This window comes from Meriones unguiculatus, chromosome 21 (assembly GCF_030254825.1).
Source record: "Meriones unguiculatus strain TT.TT164.6M chromosome 21, Bangor_MerUng_6.1, whole genome shotgun sequence".
Lineage (NCBI taxonomy): Eukaryota > Metazoa > Chordata > Mammalia > Rodentia > Muridae > Meriones > Meriones unguiculatus.
Window position 1 is genome coordinate 10,073,036 of NC_083368.1, and position 15,257 is coordinate 10,088,292.

The 15,257-nt window shown below is 40.7% G+C and overlaps 1 protein-coding gene across 4 annotated transcripts in view; it reads right to left on the bottom strand.

Moving 5' to 3' along the window:
- Positions 1–15,009, bottom strand: part of Hpgds (hematopoietic prostaglandin D synthase) — a 31,323-nt gene extending 16,314 nt beyond the window's left edge. For 2 of the 4 annotated variants that reach the window (XM_021661770.2, XM_060374008.1), the window contains exons 1-3: positions 14,781–15,008; positions 3,120–3,261; positions 744–836 (exon numbers count right to left, since the gene is read on the bottom strand). In XM_021661770.2, the coding sequence (XP_021517445.1) occupies positions 744–836; positions 3,120–3,252 (226 nt within the window). In that variant the 5' untranslated portion in view covers positions 3,253–3,261; positions 14,781–15,008. Of the gene's footprint in view, positions 1–743; positions 837–3,119; positions 3,262–14,780 lie in introns of all 4 variants that reach the window. The other 2 variants (XM_021661769.2, XM_021661768.2) reach the window with 2 other exon arrangements.
- Positions 15,010–15,257: the final 248 nt, after the last annotated feature.

Below are 15,257 nucleotides of genomic sequence, written 5' to 3' on the forward strand. Positions count from 1 at the left end.
AAAGAAGCCCAAAGTTGTTTTGTTCACTATTTTTTTTTTCTAAGTGGAAAAAGCAGGATAGGGCAAGCAGGAAGCGGAGCACGATGAGAGGAGGTAGGAGCCGCCTCCGTTGCCTCTGCTCACTGCCGGGGCGAGGTGGTAAGGACGCCTCAGGTGGGGTTAGGTACGCCACCTTTGCACCTGTCTGCACGATCACAACAAAGACTCGAAAATACGATCACAACGCTCCAGTAAGCGCCAGTCTTCATGTGCTCTACGCATTCCTGGCTATTTTTGTCTAAATCATAATACTTAACACTACCACGACATACCAACCCAGTTTTCCAGCTAGCTTCTAGAAAGGACATGGTGGCAATGTGGTGTGATACACGAGGCGGAGGATACAGTATAAAGTGAGATTGTGTAGTCCGATATCGCAGCCGACGCCTGTCATCCAAGCACGGGGAAGGCTGTTACAGAAGGGTCAAGGTTTTAAGGCCAATGGGAGCTATGTGACAAATACCAGGCAAGGCAAGACTACATAATAAGACCTCGTACAGAAAAATACAAAATAACGAAATAAACTAGATGTCGAAAGCATTCATAGGGAGTTCTACTACCAGAGATGGTACGTTTATATTGCTCCCATCCTCACAGCCATTCAAATTGCACCGTAGTTAAATAATACAGTTATTAAATAATATTAAAGAAACATTACATCCCCCCTCCCATTATCAAAGCCTTAACTACAGTAAGTATATTACCTGTGTTTTTGGTCAAATATCTTGCTATTGCGAGGCTTTGATGAAGTATAAGTCCTTCCACCTCCAAAACAGGGATTTTGCCAAATGGAAGAGCTAAAACAGAACAGGTGAAGAGTCACCTTCACAGCAGAACACAGAAGGAAACTTAAAAATATACTTACTTTAAAGAACACTATACTGTTTGAGCTATATCCAAACCACTCAAAACATTTCGGACCATTTCACGTTCTCTAGTGCAGTCTTTATATTTTGTGAGCTTTGAAAACTGGATATAAAGTCAGTTAAAGAACTGCTTGTAAAAATCATGTTTATGGGTAGGGTATGTAGCTTGTTTGGAAGAGCGCCTGACTAAAATGCAGAAGTTACCACAAGTTTCTGGGTTTGATCCCCAGGACTGCATAAGCTGGGTGTGCTGGCTTATGGGAATTAAAAAACAATAAAAATGTTTATGGGGATATCACGTTATACTACCACACTGTCGCATTATAGATTGATTTATAAATGCTACTTTGTAAATGACGTACTTAGTTTTACTTTTTGTGTTATGAGTGTTTTGCCTGCATGTATGTAACCGCACCATTTGTGTGCAGTGCCTTTGGAGGCCAGAGCAGGGAATCAGACTCCCCTGGAACTGAAGTTACAAACAGCTGTGAACAGCTGTGTGGTTGCTGGAAACTGAACCCCAGTCCTCCGCAAGAGCAGCAACTGCTATTAACAACTGAGCCACCTTTTCAGCCACCTACTTAGCTTCTTATGAAAACCTTTGTTTTGAAGCTTCATTATTTTCATAGTCTCTAAACAGATCATATGAATTATTTTAAAACATTCCAACAACTATAGAGTTTGGCTTATACATGAGCTAAAAAAAGTTTTATCCCAATCTTATTTTGATGAGGAGTGATTTGAAGTGCATAATAAAAGATGGGGGTGTTTTGTACCAATATAAGACAGTCATAGCAGATAACATTAGTACTCCATCAGTAAGTCCCACTTTTTTTCTTACTTAAACGTCTTAATTTTTGTGGGAAAGTAATATATTTTATTATAGAAAATTCACAAAATTTAAAACAGAAATATTTCCACCCGAAAGCTATGGTCATTGCAGTATTTGAATTACCTCTTCCACATTGTGTTAGTTAAACTTGTCAACTTGGTTAGATTGAGAGCTGCCTATTTTAGTACTCACATCCATCCGTGAGGGTCTTTCCAGAGATGATCAGATCTCTGATCCAGTGACTAGCCTGTTCCACTGAGCCATTCTATCGTTGGATGCCCTGCTTTGAGGTGGTGGGCATGTGGGAGCTAGGGCCTTGCTGGAGAAAGTGGGCTGCTGGGCCTTGCCTTTCCTCTAGGTTGTAACCTCTCCTTTAGTTCTTTTCTTCCTGCTCCCCTCGGAGCACCCTTTTTCCATCACACCCTTTCCACCATGCCCCAAGCAGTGAACTGACTCTACGGAAGCCTCTGGGCACATCCCTCCTTCTTTAAAGTCTTCCCCCTTTTTGTCACAACCATGAAAAACTAACATAAATATTAAAAATAAGCCATGACTTACATCATATTCTACAAAGTATTTTTTTTTTTCTTGATGACATTTTAAAAACTGTTCTGAATCAACAGGCCACAGTCATTTCAATGACTATGAGGTGCTTCACCATGTGTACTGACTACAGCTTCCCAAGCTGTATCTGAGGTTTGGGCACTTAGTTATTTTGGAAAGAAGTAAAAGAATCAAGCATTGCTTGTGGGTCATGCACCCCACCCAGGGACTGGGAGTAGAAGGACTGGGAGTAGAAGGACTGGGAGTAGGCCTTGTACACACGCCGGGTGAGGGCATGGTCAGCTTCCTTCACATTGTGAACGCTTTGATTACTGGCTCAGTGAGTGCACCAAATGCTGTTCAAGTGCTGTGAGCAAAACGGAGTTCCAAATAATAGATGCGAACCGAAGGGCTTATCTGAAGACCACGTGCAGACAAGAGGGAGGTGCCGTGAGCTGCTTGTAAGAAAGGCCATACTGGAAATGTAACATGTCCACCAGTCTTCAGGCACTCAACCCTGAGGGAGTAATTACATTCTCATTTTGTAAACAAGGACCTGATGTTTAGGACCTTTTATGTAAAGTAGTAGGTCACCCTCTTGGCAGTTGGTGATATGCAACTGAGGTCAGTTGCCCAGCTGTTTCTACAGTTCTATGAGTCATAGGCTGAGAAAGATGAAAAACCAGAGCAAGCCCGAGAACAGTTTGCATTTGTTTATCTTACCAGGACAGCTGCTTGTCACTGTGAGGCTCTGATTGATCAGAGCAACATGGATGGAAGGATGGAAAACCCTGAAATGCACTCTCCCTGCATAAGCCTAAATGGTTTGTGCCACTTACTTGGTTTGATTTTAGGCCAGTCAGCTTGTTCTATTCTGTGATCTTCATACTTTATGTCCAAATAAGCAAATATATAACGAATAATTTCTGCTCTCCCTCTCATATTAAAATAAATCAGTTTGTAGTTTGGCATGGTGCAATTCTGGAAGGAGAAAAAAGGGAGGTAGCATTAAATTTTTTTAAAAAGTTCTTTGATACTTTCATACATGTATGCATATATAATAAATTTTAGTCACTCTTGTCAATAACTCTCATTCATCTTCCCTCTGTCTCCCTCTGAAACTGTTCTTCTTCCCAACGAAGCTTGAGATCATTGATTACTCATAAACACTCAAAGTGAGACCATAGAAAACTCATAAAATTTTAATGACTTACATTTAACAAATACAGCTGTGGAATGTATGCAGTTTTATAATGACCATGCAACTGACAGACATTTCCACTTGAGACTGAATTCTACTAAGTTATGCTGTATCTTTGGGCTAGTTTATAGAGGTTCCCTGAATTTTAAAGTCGACTTTAAAATTACAGATATTAATATAGGTTTGGAGACTAAGACTTGTATATGTAACATTCTTAGTATAATACTAAAATTTGTTATCATTAATAATTACCTTAAGCTCTCATGTTGCGTATAAGAATAATCACTGACTACCATACACAGCAATAATTGTAGCAGTTACCTGAAAATTGTTCATTGAAAGTGGAAAATTAAAACAGATTGTGTTCTGGGCTGGTGTAGTGGCTCGGCAGGCAAACGCACCTGCTGTGCAGACCTGGTGACCCCAGTTTAAAACTTGACCCCCAGGCAAAAATGTCGGACGCAGCACCTCATGTCTGCGATCCTAGTTTCAGCACTGCCGTGGTCGCAGGGTGTGCAGAGACTGCAGAGTGGGCCTAAAGCTTGGTGCATACAATGCAGCGGCAGAAATAACAAGATCCTGCCTCAAATACAAGCTGGAGAGAGATAACTCCCCTTCCCCAGAGAGCCAGGAAGCTTGCTTGCTGCTAAGCCTGGCCTCCTGCATTCTACCTCCAGAACATTGATGAAAGTGAAGGGCGAGAACCGACTGCATAAAGATATCCTCTAACCTGTACATACGCACCATGGTGTGCACGTGCACACACACACGTGTGAACACACACACACACACACACACACACTATATTTATGAGAACTTCCTCATATACTTATTGTCAATATCAAAAGAACAAAATAGCCCACAGAGTGTGAGCTTGATTCCTAGTTGTGGTTCACACTGAAGAGGTTTTTCTAAAATTTGTTTCCCTAATTTCTTTCTCGGCCCTTTTGTCTTTTGTATACAGGAGGGCTACTGATTTTTTTTGAGTTAATTTTATATCCGGCCACTTTGCTGAAGGTGTTAATCAGCTGTAGGAGTTCCCTGGTAGAGTTTTTGGCGTCACTCAGGTATACTATCATATCATCTGCAAATAGTGATACTTTGACGTCTTACTTTCCAATTTGTATCCCCTTGATCTCCTCAATTGTCTTATTGCTCTAGCAAGGACTTCAAGAACGATGTTGAATAGATATGGAGAGAGTGGGCAGCCTTGCCTTGTCCCTGATTTCAGTGGGAATGATTTAAGTTTCCATTGAGTTTGATGTTGGCTATAGGCTTGCTGTATATCACCTTTACTATGTTCAGGTATGTGCCTTGTATCCCTGATCTCTCCAGTACTTTAAACCTGAATGGATGTTGGATTTTGTCAAATGCCTTTTCAGCATTTAAGGAGATGATCATGTGGTTTTTCTCCTTCAGTTTGTTTATGTGGTGGACCACATTGATGGATTTCCATATATTGAACCACCCTTGCATGCCTGGGATGAAGCCTACTTGGTCGTAGTGGATGATATCTTTGATGTGTTCTTGGATTTGGTTTGCAAGTATTTTGTTGAGTATTTTTGCATCAATGTTCATGAGGGAGATTGGCCTGAAATTCTCTTTCTTTGTTGGGTCTTTGTGAGATTAGGTACCCAGGTGACTGTGGCTTCATGGAATGAGTTTAGTAATGTTCCTTCTGTTTCTAATTTGTGGAATAGTTTGAAGAGTATTGGTGTTATCTCTTCTTTGAAGGTCTGGTAGAATTCGGTGCTGAAACCATTTGGTCCTGGGCTTTTTTTTCATGGTAGACTTTTGATGACAGCTTCTATTTCCTTAGGGAATATAGGATTATTTAATTGGTTTATCTGGTCTTGATTAAGCTTTGGCATGTAGAATAGGTCGAGAAAATTGTCCATTTCATTTAGATTTTCAAATTTTGTGGCATATAGACTTTGGAAGTAAGACCTAATTATTGTTTGGATTTCTTCAGTGTCTGTAGTTATGTCCCCCTTTTCATTTCTGATTTTGTTGATTTGGATAGTTTCTCTCTGCCTTTTAGTTAGTTTGGCTAAGGGTTTGTCTATCTTGTTGATTTTCTCAAAGAACCAGCTCTTGGTTTCATTGATTCTTTGAATTGTTTTATTTGTTTCTAATTTATTGAAACAACACCCTTCACAATAGCCACAAAGGACATAAAGTGCCTTGGTGTGAACCTAACCAAGCAAGTCAAAGACTTGTATGAAAAAATTTTCCAGTCTCTGAAGAAGTAGAAGAAGATATCAGAAGATGGAAAGATCTCCCATGCTCATGGCTTGGCAGGATTAATATAGTAAAGATGGCTGTCTTACCAAAAGCAATCTAAAGATTCAATGCAATTCCCATCAAATTACCAACACAATTCTTTACAGACCTTGAAAGAAAACGTCTCACCTTCATATGGAACAACAAGAAACCCAGAATTGCTAAAACAATTCTCTACAGTAAAAGATCTTCAGGATGTATCTCCATCCCTGATCTCAAGCTGTACTATAGAGCAACAATACTAAAAACTGCATGGTACTGGCATAGAAACAGACTGGTGGATCAATGGAATCAAATAGAAGACCCTGACATAAATCCACACAGTTATGGACACCTGATTTTTGACAAAGATGCCAAATCCATTCAATGGAAAAAAAGAGCATCTTCAACAAATGGTGCTAGTCTAACTGGAAGTCTACATGTAGAAAAATGCAAATAGATCCATACCTATCACCCTGCACAAAACTAAAGTCCAAGTGGATCAAAGACCTCAACATAAAACCAGACACACTAAACCACTTAGAAGAAAAAGTGGGGAAGAGCCTTGAACTCATTGGCACAGGAGACAACTTCTTGAACAGAACACCAAGAGCACAGGCTCTAAGAGCAACAATCAATAAATGGGACCTCATGAAACTGAAAAGCTTTTGTAAAGCAAAGGACACTGTCGTCAGAACAAAACGACAGTCTACAAATTGGGAAAGGATCTTCACCAACCCTTTATCTGACAGAGGGCTAATATCCAGTATATATAAAGAACTAAAGAAGTTAAACAGCAAAAAAAAAAATCAAGTAATCCAATTAAAAAATGGGGTACAGAACTAAACAGAGAATTCTCTGCAGAGGAATATCGAATGGCAGAGAAACACTTAAAGAAATGCTCAACCTCATTAGCCATCAGGGAAATGCAAATCAAAACAACCCTAAGATTTCACCTTACACCCATCAGAATGGCTAAGATAAAAAAAAACCTCAAGAGACAACATATGCTGGAGAGGTTGTGGAGAAAGGGGAACCCTCCTCCACTGCTAGTGGGAATGTAAACTTGTACAACCACTCTGAAAATCAATCTGGCGCTTGCTTTCTCAGACAACTAGGAATAGCGCTTCCTCAAGACCCAGCCATACCATTCCTAGGCATATATCCAAAAGATTCTCAAGTACACAATAAGGACATTTGCTCAACCATGTTTGTAGCAGCTTTATTTGTAATAGCCAGAAGCTGGAAACAGCCCAGATGCCCCTCAACTGAAGAATGGATGCAAAAATTGTGGTACATCTACACAATTACTCAGCAATGAAAAACAAGGAAATCATGAAATTTGCAGGTAAATGGTGGGACCTGGAAAGGATCATCCTGAGTGAGCTGTCCCAGAAGCAGAAAGACACACATGGTATATACTCACTCATATAGGATAAACCTACTAAAAACTGTACATCTAAAGAAACTAAACAAGAGAGAGGACCCTGACTAAAATGCTCAATCCCCATCCTGAAAGGCAAAGAGGTTGGACATCAGAAGAAGAAGAAAACAGGAAACAAACTAGGAACCTGCCACAGAGGGCCTCTGAAAGGCTCTGCCCTGCAGACTATCAAAGCAGACACTGAGACTTATGGCCAACTGTTGGGCAGAGCGCATGGAATCTTATGTAAGAAGTGGGAAATAGTAAGAGCTGGAGAGGACGGGAACCACACAAGGAGAGCAACAGAACCAGAAAATTTGAACACGGAGAACTTCCCAGAGACTCATACTCCAAACCAAGGACTGTAGATGGAGATAACCTAGAACCTTTGCACAGATGTAGCACATGACAGTTCAGTGTCCAAGTGGGTTACATAGTAATGTGAAGAGGGACTGCCTCTGACATAATCTGATTGACCTGCTCTTTTATTACCTCCCCCTGAGGGGGGAGCAGCCTTACCAGGCCACAGAAGATGACAAAGCAGCCACTCTCAATGTGATCTGATAGACTAAGATCAGAAGGAAGGAGAAGAGGACCTCCCTTATCAGTAGACTTGGGGAGGGGCATGCATGAAGAAGGGGGAGGGAGGGTGGGATCGGGAGGGGAGGAGGGAAGGGTTTATGGGAGATACAAAATGAATAAAGTGTAGTTAATAGTAAAAAAATAAAAAATAAAAATAAAAAATAGCAGAAACAAACAAACAAACAAAAAAACAAAAAACAAAAAAACAAAACAAAACAAAAAAGAGCCAGCTATACCACTCCTAGGCATATATCCAAAAAATTCTCAAGTATACAATAAGGATATTTGCTCAACCATGTTTGCAGCAGCCTTATTTGTAATAGCCAGAAGCTGGAAACAGCCCAGATGCCCCTCAACTGAAGAATGGATGCACAAATTGTGGTATATCTACACAATGGAATATTACTCAGCAATTAAAAACAAGGAAATCATGAAATTTTCAGGCAAATGGTGGGGACTGGAAAAGATCATCCTGAGTGAGCTATCTCAGAAGCAGAAAGATGCACATGTTATATACTCACTCATATAGACAAATAATATACTAAAATCTATACACCTAAAGAAAGTGATCAAGAGGGAGGACTCTTGGTAAAATGCTCAATTCCTATCCAGAAAGGCAAAGAGGATGGACATCAGAAGAAGGAGAAAAGAGGGAACCTGTCAGTAGCCTGACACAGAGGACCTCTAAAAAGCTCTGCTCTGCAGACTATCAATGTAGATGCTGAGACTTATGGGCAACCTTTGGGCAGAGTGCAGGGAATCTTAGGAAAGAAGTGGGAAACAGTAAGATCTGGAGAGGACAGGAACTCCACAAGGAGAGCAACAGAACCAAAAAATCTGAGCACAGAGGTCTTTCCTGAGACTGCTATTCCAACTAAGGACTATGCATGGAGATAACCTAAGACCCCTGCACAGATGTAGCCCATGGCAGTTCAGTATCCAAGTGGGTTCCATAGTAATAGGAAGAGGGACTGTCTCTGACATGAACTGCTTGGCCTGCTCTTTAAATACCTCCCCCTGAAGGGGAAGCAGCATTACCAGACCACAGAAGAAGACAATGCAGCCACTCCTGATGAGACCTAATTGACTAGGATCAGAAGGAAGGAAAAGAAGTCCTCCCCTATCAGTGGACTTGGGGGAGGGGCATGCATGCAGAGGGTGGAGGAAGGTGGGATTGGGACGGGAGGAGGGAGGGAACCACAGGGCGGGATACAAAGGGAATAAAGTGTAATTACTAAAGAAAAAATAAAAAAATAAAATTTGGTTACCATATATCATGTTCTAAAATGCAAAAAAATGCATTTCTCCTCATACACATGGTATATCTGTGCAGATGCATATGTGGATTGCATTAAACATTAAATACACAACTATCCACAAATAACAGCAGCCACGTTGTGAATTCTGCAAAAGGGGTTGCTCTACTAGAAGTACATGGTAATGCTATTTTATATTGTAGCTCACTCAAAGAAGACTTTAAAATTTTTTAGCTATCTGTGTTCCTCTGAAAACACATTACTCAGTATGAGATTTGGAGATACACATGCATCTGACAAGTGCTTATCTTTCCCTCAAGAACGTTCTTTCAACAGTTGTAACGTTAAAGACGTTGTTGTGCTCCCAAATCACATACCTTACTTCTTGTATACTTACATTCCATTTAAAGAAACAGCTTCTTGGTCTACAGGGGCAAAGTTCCCAACCTGCAGGCTTATGCTTTGCAGGTTATATATGTGTGTTTTTGGCAATATTAAAGAATAGGTAAAGATAAATGCAGATGGAAATAATTACTGATTCCAAAATATGTTAATATATTTAATAAGGCTTTGCACAAAAATAAGGAATTCCAATTAAATGTATCAATGACCAATAAAATATTGAAAGCAATTTTACCATAAACACTAAGAGAAAGCTTAGAGCGCTATCTAGACTTTTTCTTTTTTTTTTTGGCCTCATGTCACTTAGCAGTTCATCTATGTGGTTACAATCCTACTCTATTAAAGCACGCCTGCTTCAAAGGCCAAAGGGAGGATATGTTCCTACCAAGCTCAGTAAGGTACCAGACCAGTAGTGAGAGAGAGAGAGAGAGAGAGCAGGAGATGGGAACGAGGGGCTGTGAGGGTAGGAGGGTAGAGAGGTATAATACCTCCTCCCCCCTCCCCCTGCCACATACTATCTCAGTGACCTTGGGCACTTCTTTTTTCTTTTTATTTTTCCTAGCTTTAGCTTCATCATCTAGAGAATTGTATTGAAAATATTACCTAAAAGCCCCCATCCATTAGAATTCAAGGAGCCCCGCACCTCCTCCAGTTGGCTGTGTAGGGGTAACCATTGTCTCCAGTGGTGTGGTCTGTGGTGGAGAGCCCCAGCCCTATGTCCCCAGGGCACCCAGATTAAATTCAGTGAGACCCAGAATAAAAACAAGTTCCACAAAGACACAAGAAAGTGAAGGAGAGTTGTTCCCAGGAAGGGCCTTGTGGGGAGAGAAGAAGGAAGGGGGCTGAATGTGACCTGAAGTTCACATTAGATATATGAATGAAACTGCCAAAGAATAAATTAAACAGAAGCTTCCATACAGAGTGTGACATATGCTGTGATCTCAGAAAGCATGAAAAGGAAAGAAGAAAACTAGAGTTCTTTCCCATAGTGAAGGATATGAAGCAGATTTAGGTGACTTCATTCGACTCAGGTCTTCAAGACCATGTTATTTGATAACTCATTCTGATGCTAGCACAGAGAAATGAAAAGCTTAAATATAAAAAAAGTTAAAACATATATGGTTAAGCTCAAAACAAAATGACAAAATCACAGTAAAAAATACTGCCAACAAAAGGGTCATAATAGCAGAAAAACAGTTCAAAAGCCTTGAGCTGACATTACAGTCTAACACTTAAAGAGAAAACCTTAGAAATGTGTGCTGTAACCAACCAACCAAACAAAAAAAGAACCAAATATTGACTTTGCAACTAGTTGCTGCTGTGGTTTTACAGGTAAAGTTTACTTAGTCACACAGAGAAAAGTGATCCTTATTTTCCCCAAGTAACTTCAGAGATGAGAAAATTAGGAAAAAGACATAAATCTAGAAGAAAATTCTAGATAATCTTATTAGTGTACATTTAAGTATCATAAGAATCAGTTACTCAAAATTAGCAGTGTATGAATAGACAGAAAAGGATTAGTGGCAGGGCCCAGTACTCTAGTGGGTGTCGACCCACGCGACAGACAGGCGAAAGCAAGCCACACTGTAATCTCAGCAAGGGCTGCAGTGTGTTTCTCAGGCACTGGCGAGCTGGAGAGATGGCTGTGGCTCAAGAGTGCATGTTGCTCTTGAAGAGGACCCAGGTTCCGTTATCCACATCTACACTGGGTGGCTCACAACCTCAGATGCAGGGGATCCGATGCTTTGTGGCTTCTGGCGGTATCTGTAATCATGTGCACACGCCCCTCCCACACAGACATAACTACAAAGAATAAAATAAATCATTTAAAAAGACATTAAATAGTACCATTCAGTTGTGATCAAAACTCTTAAGAAAACAAACAAACAAACAAACAAACAAATTCCTTAGTTAACCAAGAATTAGGAAAAAGCTCCTGGACCTCAAATGAAAATTTAGATCAAATTCTACATGTTTATGAACCAACAGACTCAATTTCTTTCTTTCTGTTCTTCTCTGTTTTACTCTAGAACATTTTTCATCTTTTCCAATATGACATTTTTATTGATTATTTGGAAATTTTGCATAATGCATCCATCACACTCACTTCTCAGGCATCCAACGTTCTTGTTACAACCCCCGCAATAAAAGAGGAAGAAGAAACAACAACAAACAAACAAGCAAACTAAATTTCTTTAATGTAAAAAATAACCATACTCATTACACCCCCATCCCTGAGCGGAGCAGTTAATTTGGTAAAATAAGATGGCAATATACAATGTGAGGAATATCAAAGAGGATATAACTGCTGTCTACATTCAAAATCCAAGGAAGATCTGATTGTAAATTTCAAACGATAGGCCAAAACCCAAAATAGCTAAAAGTGAAAGAGCTGAGAGAGAACTTTGAGAGAGAACTTCACCTATCACGCAATGGGGCTGGTGAAAAATGCCTTGTCAATAAAGTAATGCAGTGTTTGTTCAAGTCTAGAGATGGAAAGCTTCATAACAGAACTGCTTATATACGAACGAACACTCATGTGAACATTCAGTAGGAACATAAAGGGGCAGGGTTAAAGAAATGCATGTAATCAGACTCTAATTCGCCTCACACAAGCAATATGGCCTAGCTGGGCATGTTGGCACACAGCTTTATCTCCAACAGTCAGTGGCAGAGGCAGATGATGTCTCCGTGAGTTCTAGGCCAGCATGAGTTACGTGAGTTCTAGAACAGCCACAGCTGCATAGAGAGACCTTGTCCCAACAAACCAAAACAAATGAAAAATGCTGCTCAGGTTATTTGGCTATGATTTGACTGAACCTGATTTGAACAGAGTCGGAGACCTCGAGCATCATGCGGGGCTCCTTCTTTTTTTTTTTTTTTTCTGGTGGTTTCATTTCTGAACTTTCTGCTCCCATGCTGTTGTAAGAATTTCATGTAGAGCAAATGGCATTTACTCCCTGAAGAGAACAAAAAGTAAAAAGTTTATCTACTTTCTTAACACTCCAAGTGAAATCATGTAAAGTTCCTGATTGAGTAGCTAGAAATTTGGAAAATAACATACACATTTGCTCAGCACACGACTGAGCACTAAAGGCCCTGGGTAAAACTTCTACCTACGAACTTACAATGATTTCTACCCAAGGTAAGATTACATTCTTAGCATTTGCTAAGCTTGTTGGGACACAATATTTTGCATGAGTTAATGGTGCTTTTTAGAGACACTCTCTCTTTTGTACTTCTAGTCTATTAGATTTGCAGCTAATTTTACTTTACATACCACTGATATTTTCAGCTGATTTTAAGAAAAATATGGGAGCAGTCAACAAAAAGGCAGTTTTAGTGTGATTATTGATAGAATATGAATTATGGTATAACCATTCAAATTTGATTAGGTAGGTGTCTTATTTTGACTAAGAGAATACAGTTAAAATATAGTCTAATATTTTTAGTCTGTATGCCAAAAGGATGATAGAAATCCAAAGTCCATTCCCGCAGGCAGAAAGAGGTTAATATTAAACTGCTATGTTAAAGATTTTTGTTTGTTTGTTTGTTTTCTCTGTGTAGCCGTGGTGGCTGTCCTGGACTTGCTTTGTAGACCAGGTTGGCCTCGAACTCACAGCAATCTGCCTCCCTCTGCCTCCCCAAATGCTAGGACTAAAGGCATGGCCACCACCGCCCTGCTACATTAAACCTCTTAATAAAGGTGTCATAGGCAAGAGGAGGAAACTTTTGGGATACAGCTCCTGTTTCCTGGTTCGTTGAAGCAGGCAGTGACACACTGCTTGCCACAGCAAGCTGTCAAAGTGGGTGGGTATGGTAACTCCAGCCCCGTATTCATCTCTCGACCCAGGTGACTAATATTGCCATTTCCATCCACATTCCAGTATTTCTCTATACTCAACCTAACCTTCTTCCCCTTGTGCTTGCTTTTCTCGGGAATTGTGTAAGATTTCCTCCATGTTTTATTACCACCGGAAGTCTCAGCACAAGACGAAGGGTGGACTGGTTTTGAGTGTTGTAGGCAGACAAAGAGCCTCCATCTTCTGGCTGGTTGTAAGAGCCTTTGCTGATCAGGAGGAAGGCCTTCCTTATCCTGTATCTGGGCCTTTACATCTTCTATAGTGTCTATAGTTCAGTCTTGAGTGGGATGGTCTTCTTCTTAAGGATGTTTAAAAAATTCTGCATCTTGGCCATGATTCCACCACTGATGGTCAATTGCAAAGGCAGTTTCATACTTTATTTAACAACAGTGGCCCAAGTGAGCTCTCACACTTCAACAAAAGATAGTGGAACTCAAAGATACTTGTGGTTTCCTGCCAAGTTCTTTTCACATGTCTAGTAATTCTGCAGTAACTTGAGCCTGAAGTCCACAACTAAAAGCAATCTTGCCAATAGTCCCTTTATAGTTAGGGGACCACCAACCCATCAATTGCAGTGTACATGGCGCAATATTTGCTCCTTGTTTGTGTAGACGCTGGAACTTTAAAATGCAGAGGCTGGATGCAGAGAGCTGCTGAGGGGCGCCTGTCCACAGGAGACAAAGGTCTCGCACACCTTGGCACCCTGTAACAGCAGCCATTGCTCACCAACAGTTAGGGGATGGAGAGTTCACTGACGTCATTTTATAGCGCCCAGGTGTGGGTCATTTTTAGCTATGATCTGGAAAATTTACCAGTTTGGAGTGAAAGGTTTAGATGAAGAGAGAAATAGATGAAGCTTTATTGACTAAGTTGCTGATTTAAAACACTGAATGTGTAATTTTGAAGCAGTAAGCAGGGACCTCTATTTTCTATCAAAAACCAACTAAATGCCATGTTAGAGGCTTGACTTTTGTTAACACCTGATCATACGGAATAACTACACCACTGGTTAGGAAGTTTGAGTTCAAATTTCCAAAGTGAGGTAAATCTCTTAAATTATCTTTAAAGCCAAATGGTGATAAAAAGGTAATTCCTAGACAAGCATGGACACATTTCAACAAGATATGCCTGTAAGTGATAGAATGTGATGCAAGTAAAACCCCGAACTTAAAAAAAAAGTCCATAAATGAAATTTTAAATTGTCTTATACGCTAACAGAACAAACAAACAAACAAACAAAACAAACAAACCCAACCCCAAGACAACAGCAAACCTGGGAGAATTCTGAAAACGTAATAATGTAGGATCAAAGTTGGATTTTTTTCCTCCAACAATGATCAACTTAGTTTGGGGAATTTTTAAAACCTGCATCTACAGATCTTCCAGATTGTCGATGGATTTCCACATGATCCACAAGCTCATAGTGAGCCCATAAGGTGGAGCACACAGGTCACAGAACAGTCGCAAGCTGGGGAAGACAGGGGAAAGAACGAAGAATTCTCACGACTTACCTACGCAGCCAAGAGAGCCACTGTCTTGAGCGGTGTCTCTTCTCCGTTCGTGTCTGCACTGTGGTTTCTAGGATGAGTCACAAGACAGCGAGAGCTACTTCCTCCACCAAGCCTTCATGTCTCACACAGACTGCACAGCTCAGCCCGTGAAGGCTTCCGTGTGGCGTTGTTTGATAAGCTCTCTGTGTATAAATCCAACATATTTGCATAAAGCTTCAAGTTGCAGTCACAGTGTGTACAGGTTGCTGCCTGCTCTTTATTCTTAGTCTTACCCCACAGTTCGCTGGGGAAAGAGTCCAGTCACGCCTTTTCTCACTGCTACGAGTGCGCCTTCCTTCTTCGAGTCAGTCTCCCAGGAGAGTCCTTCACTCTGCGCCCTCTCACCTGGGTCCCCCTCCAGCACTCGCCTTCTGCTCATTATACGCTCTGCACCCTGGTGTATGACAATGAGTCCCCTCCGTAGAACTAGTGTCTAAC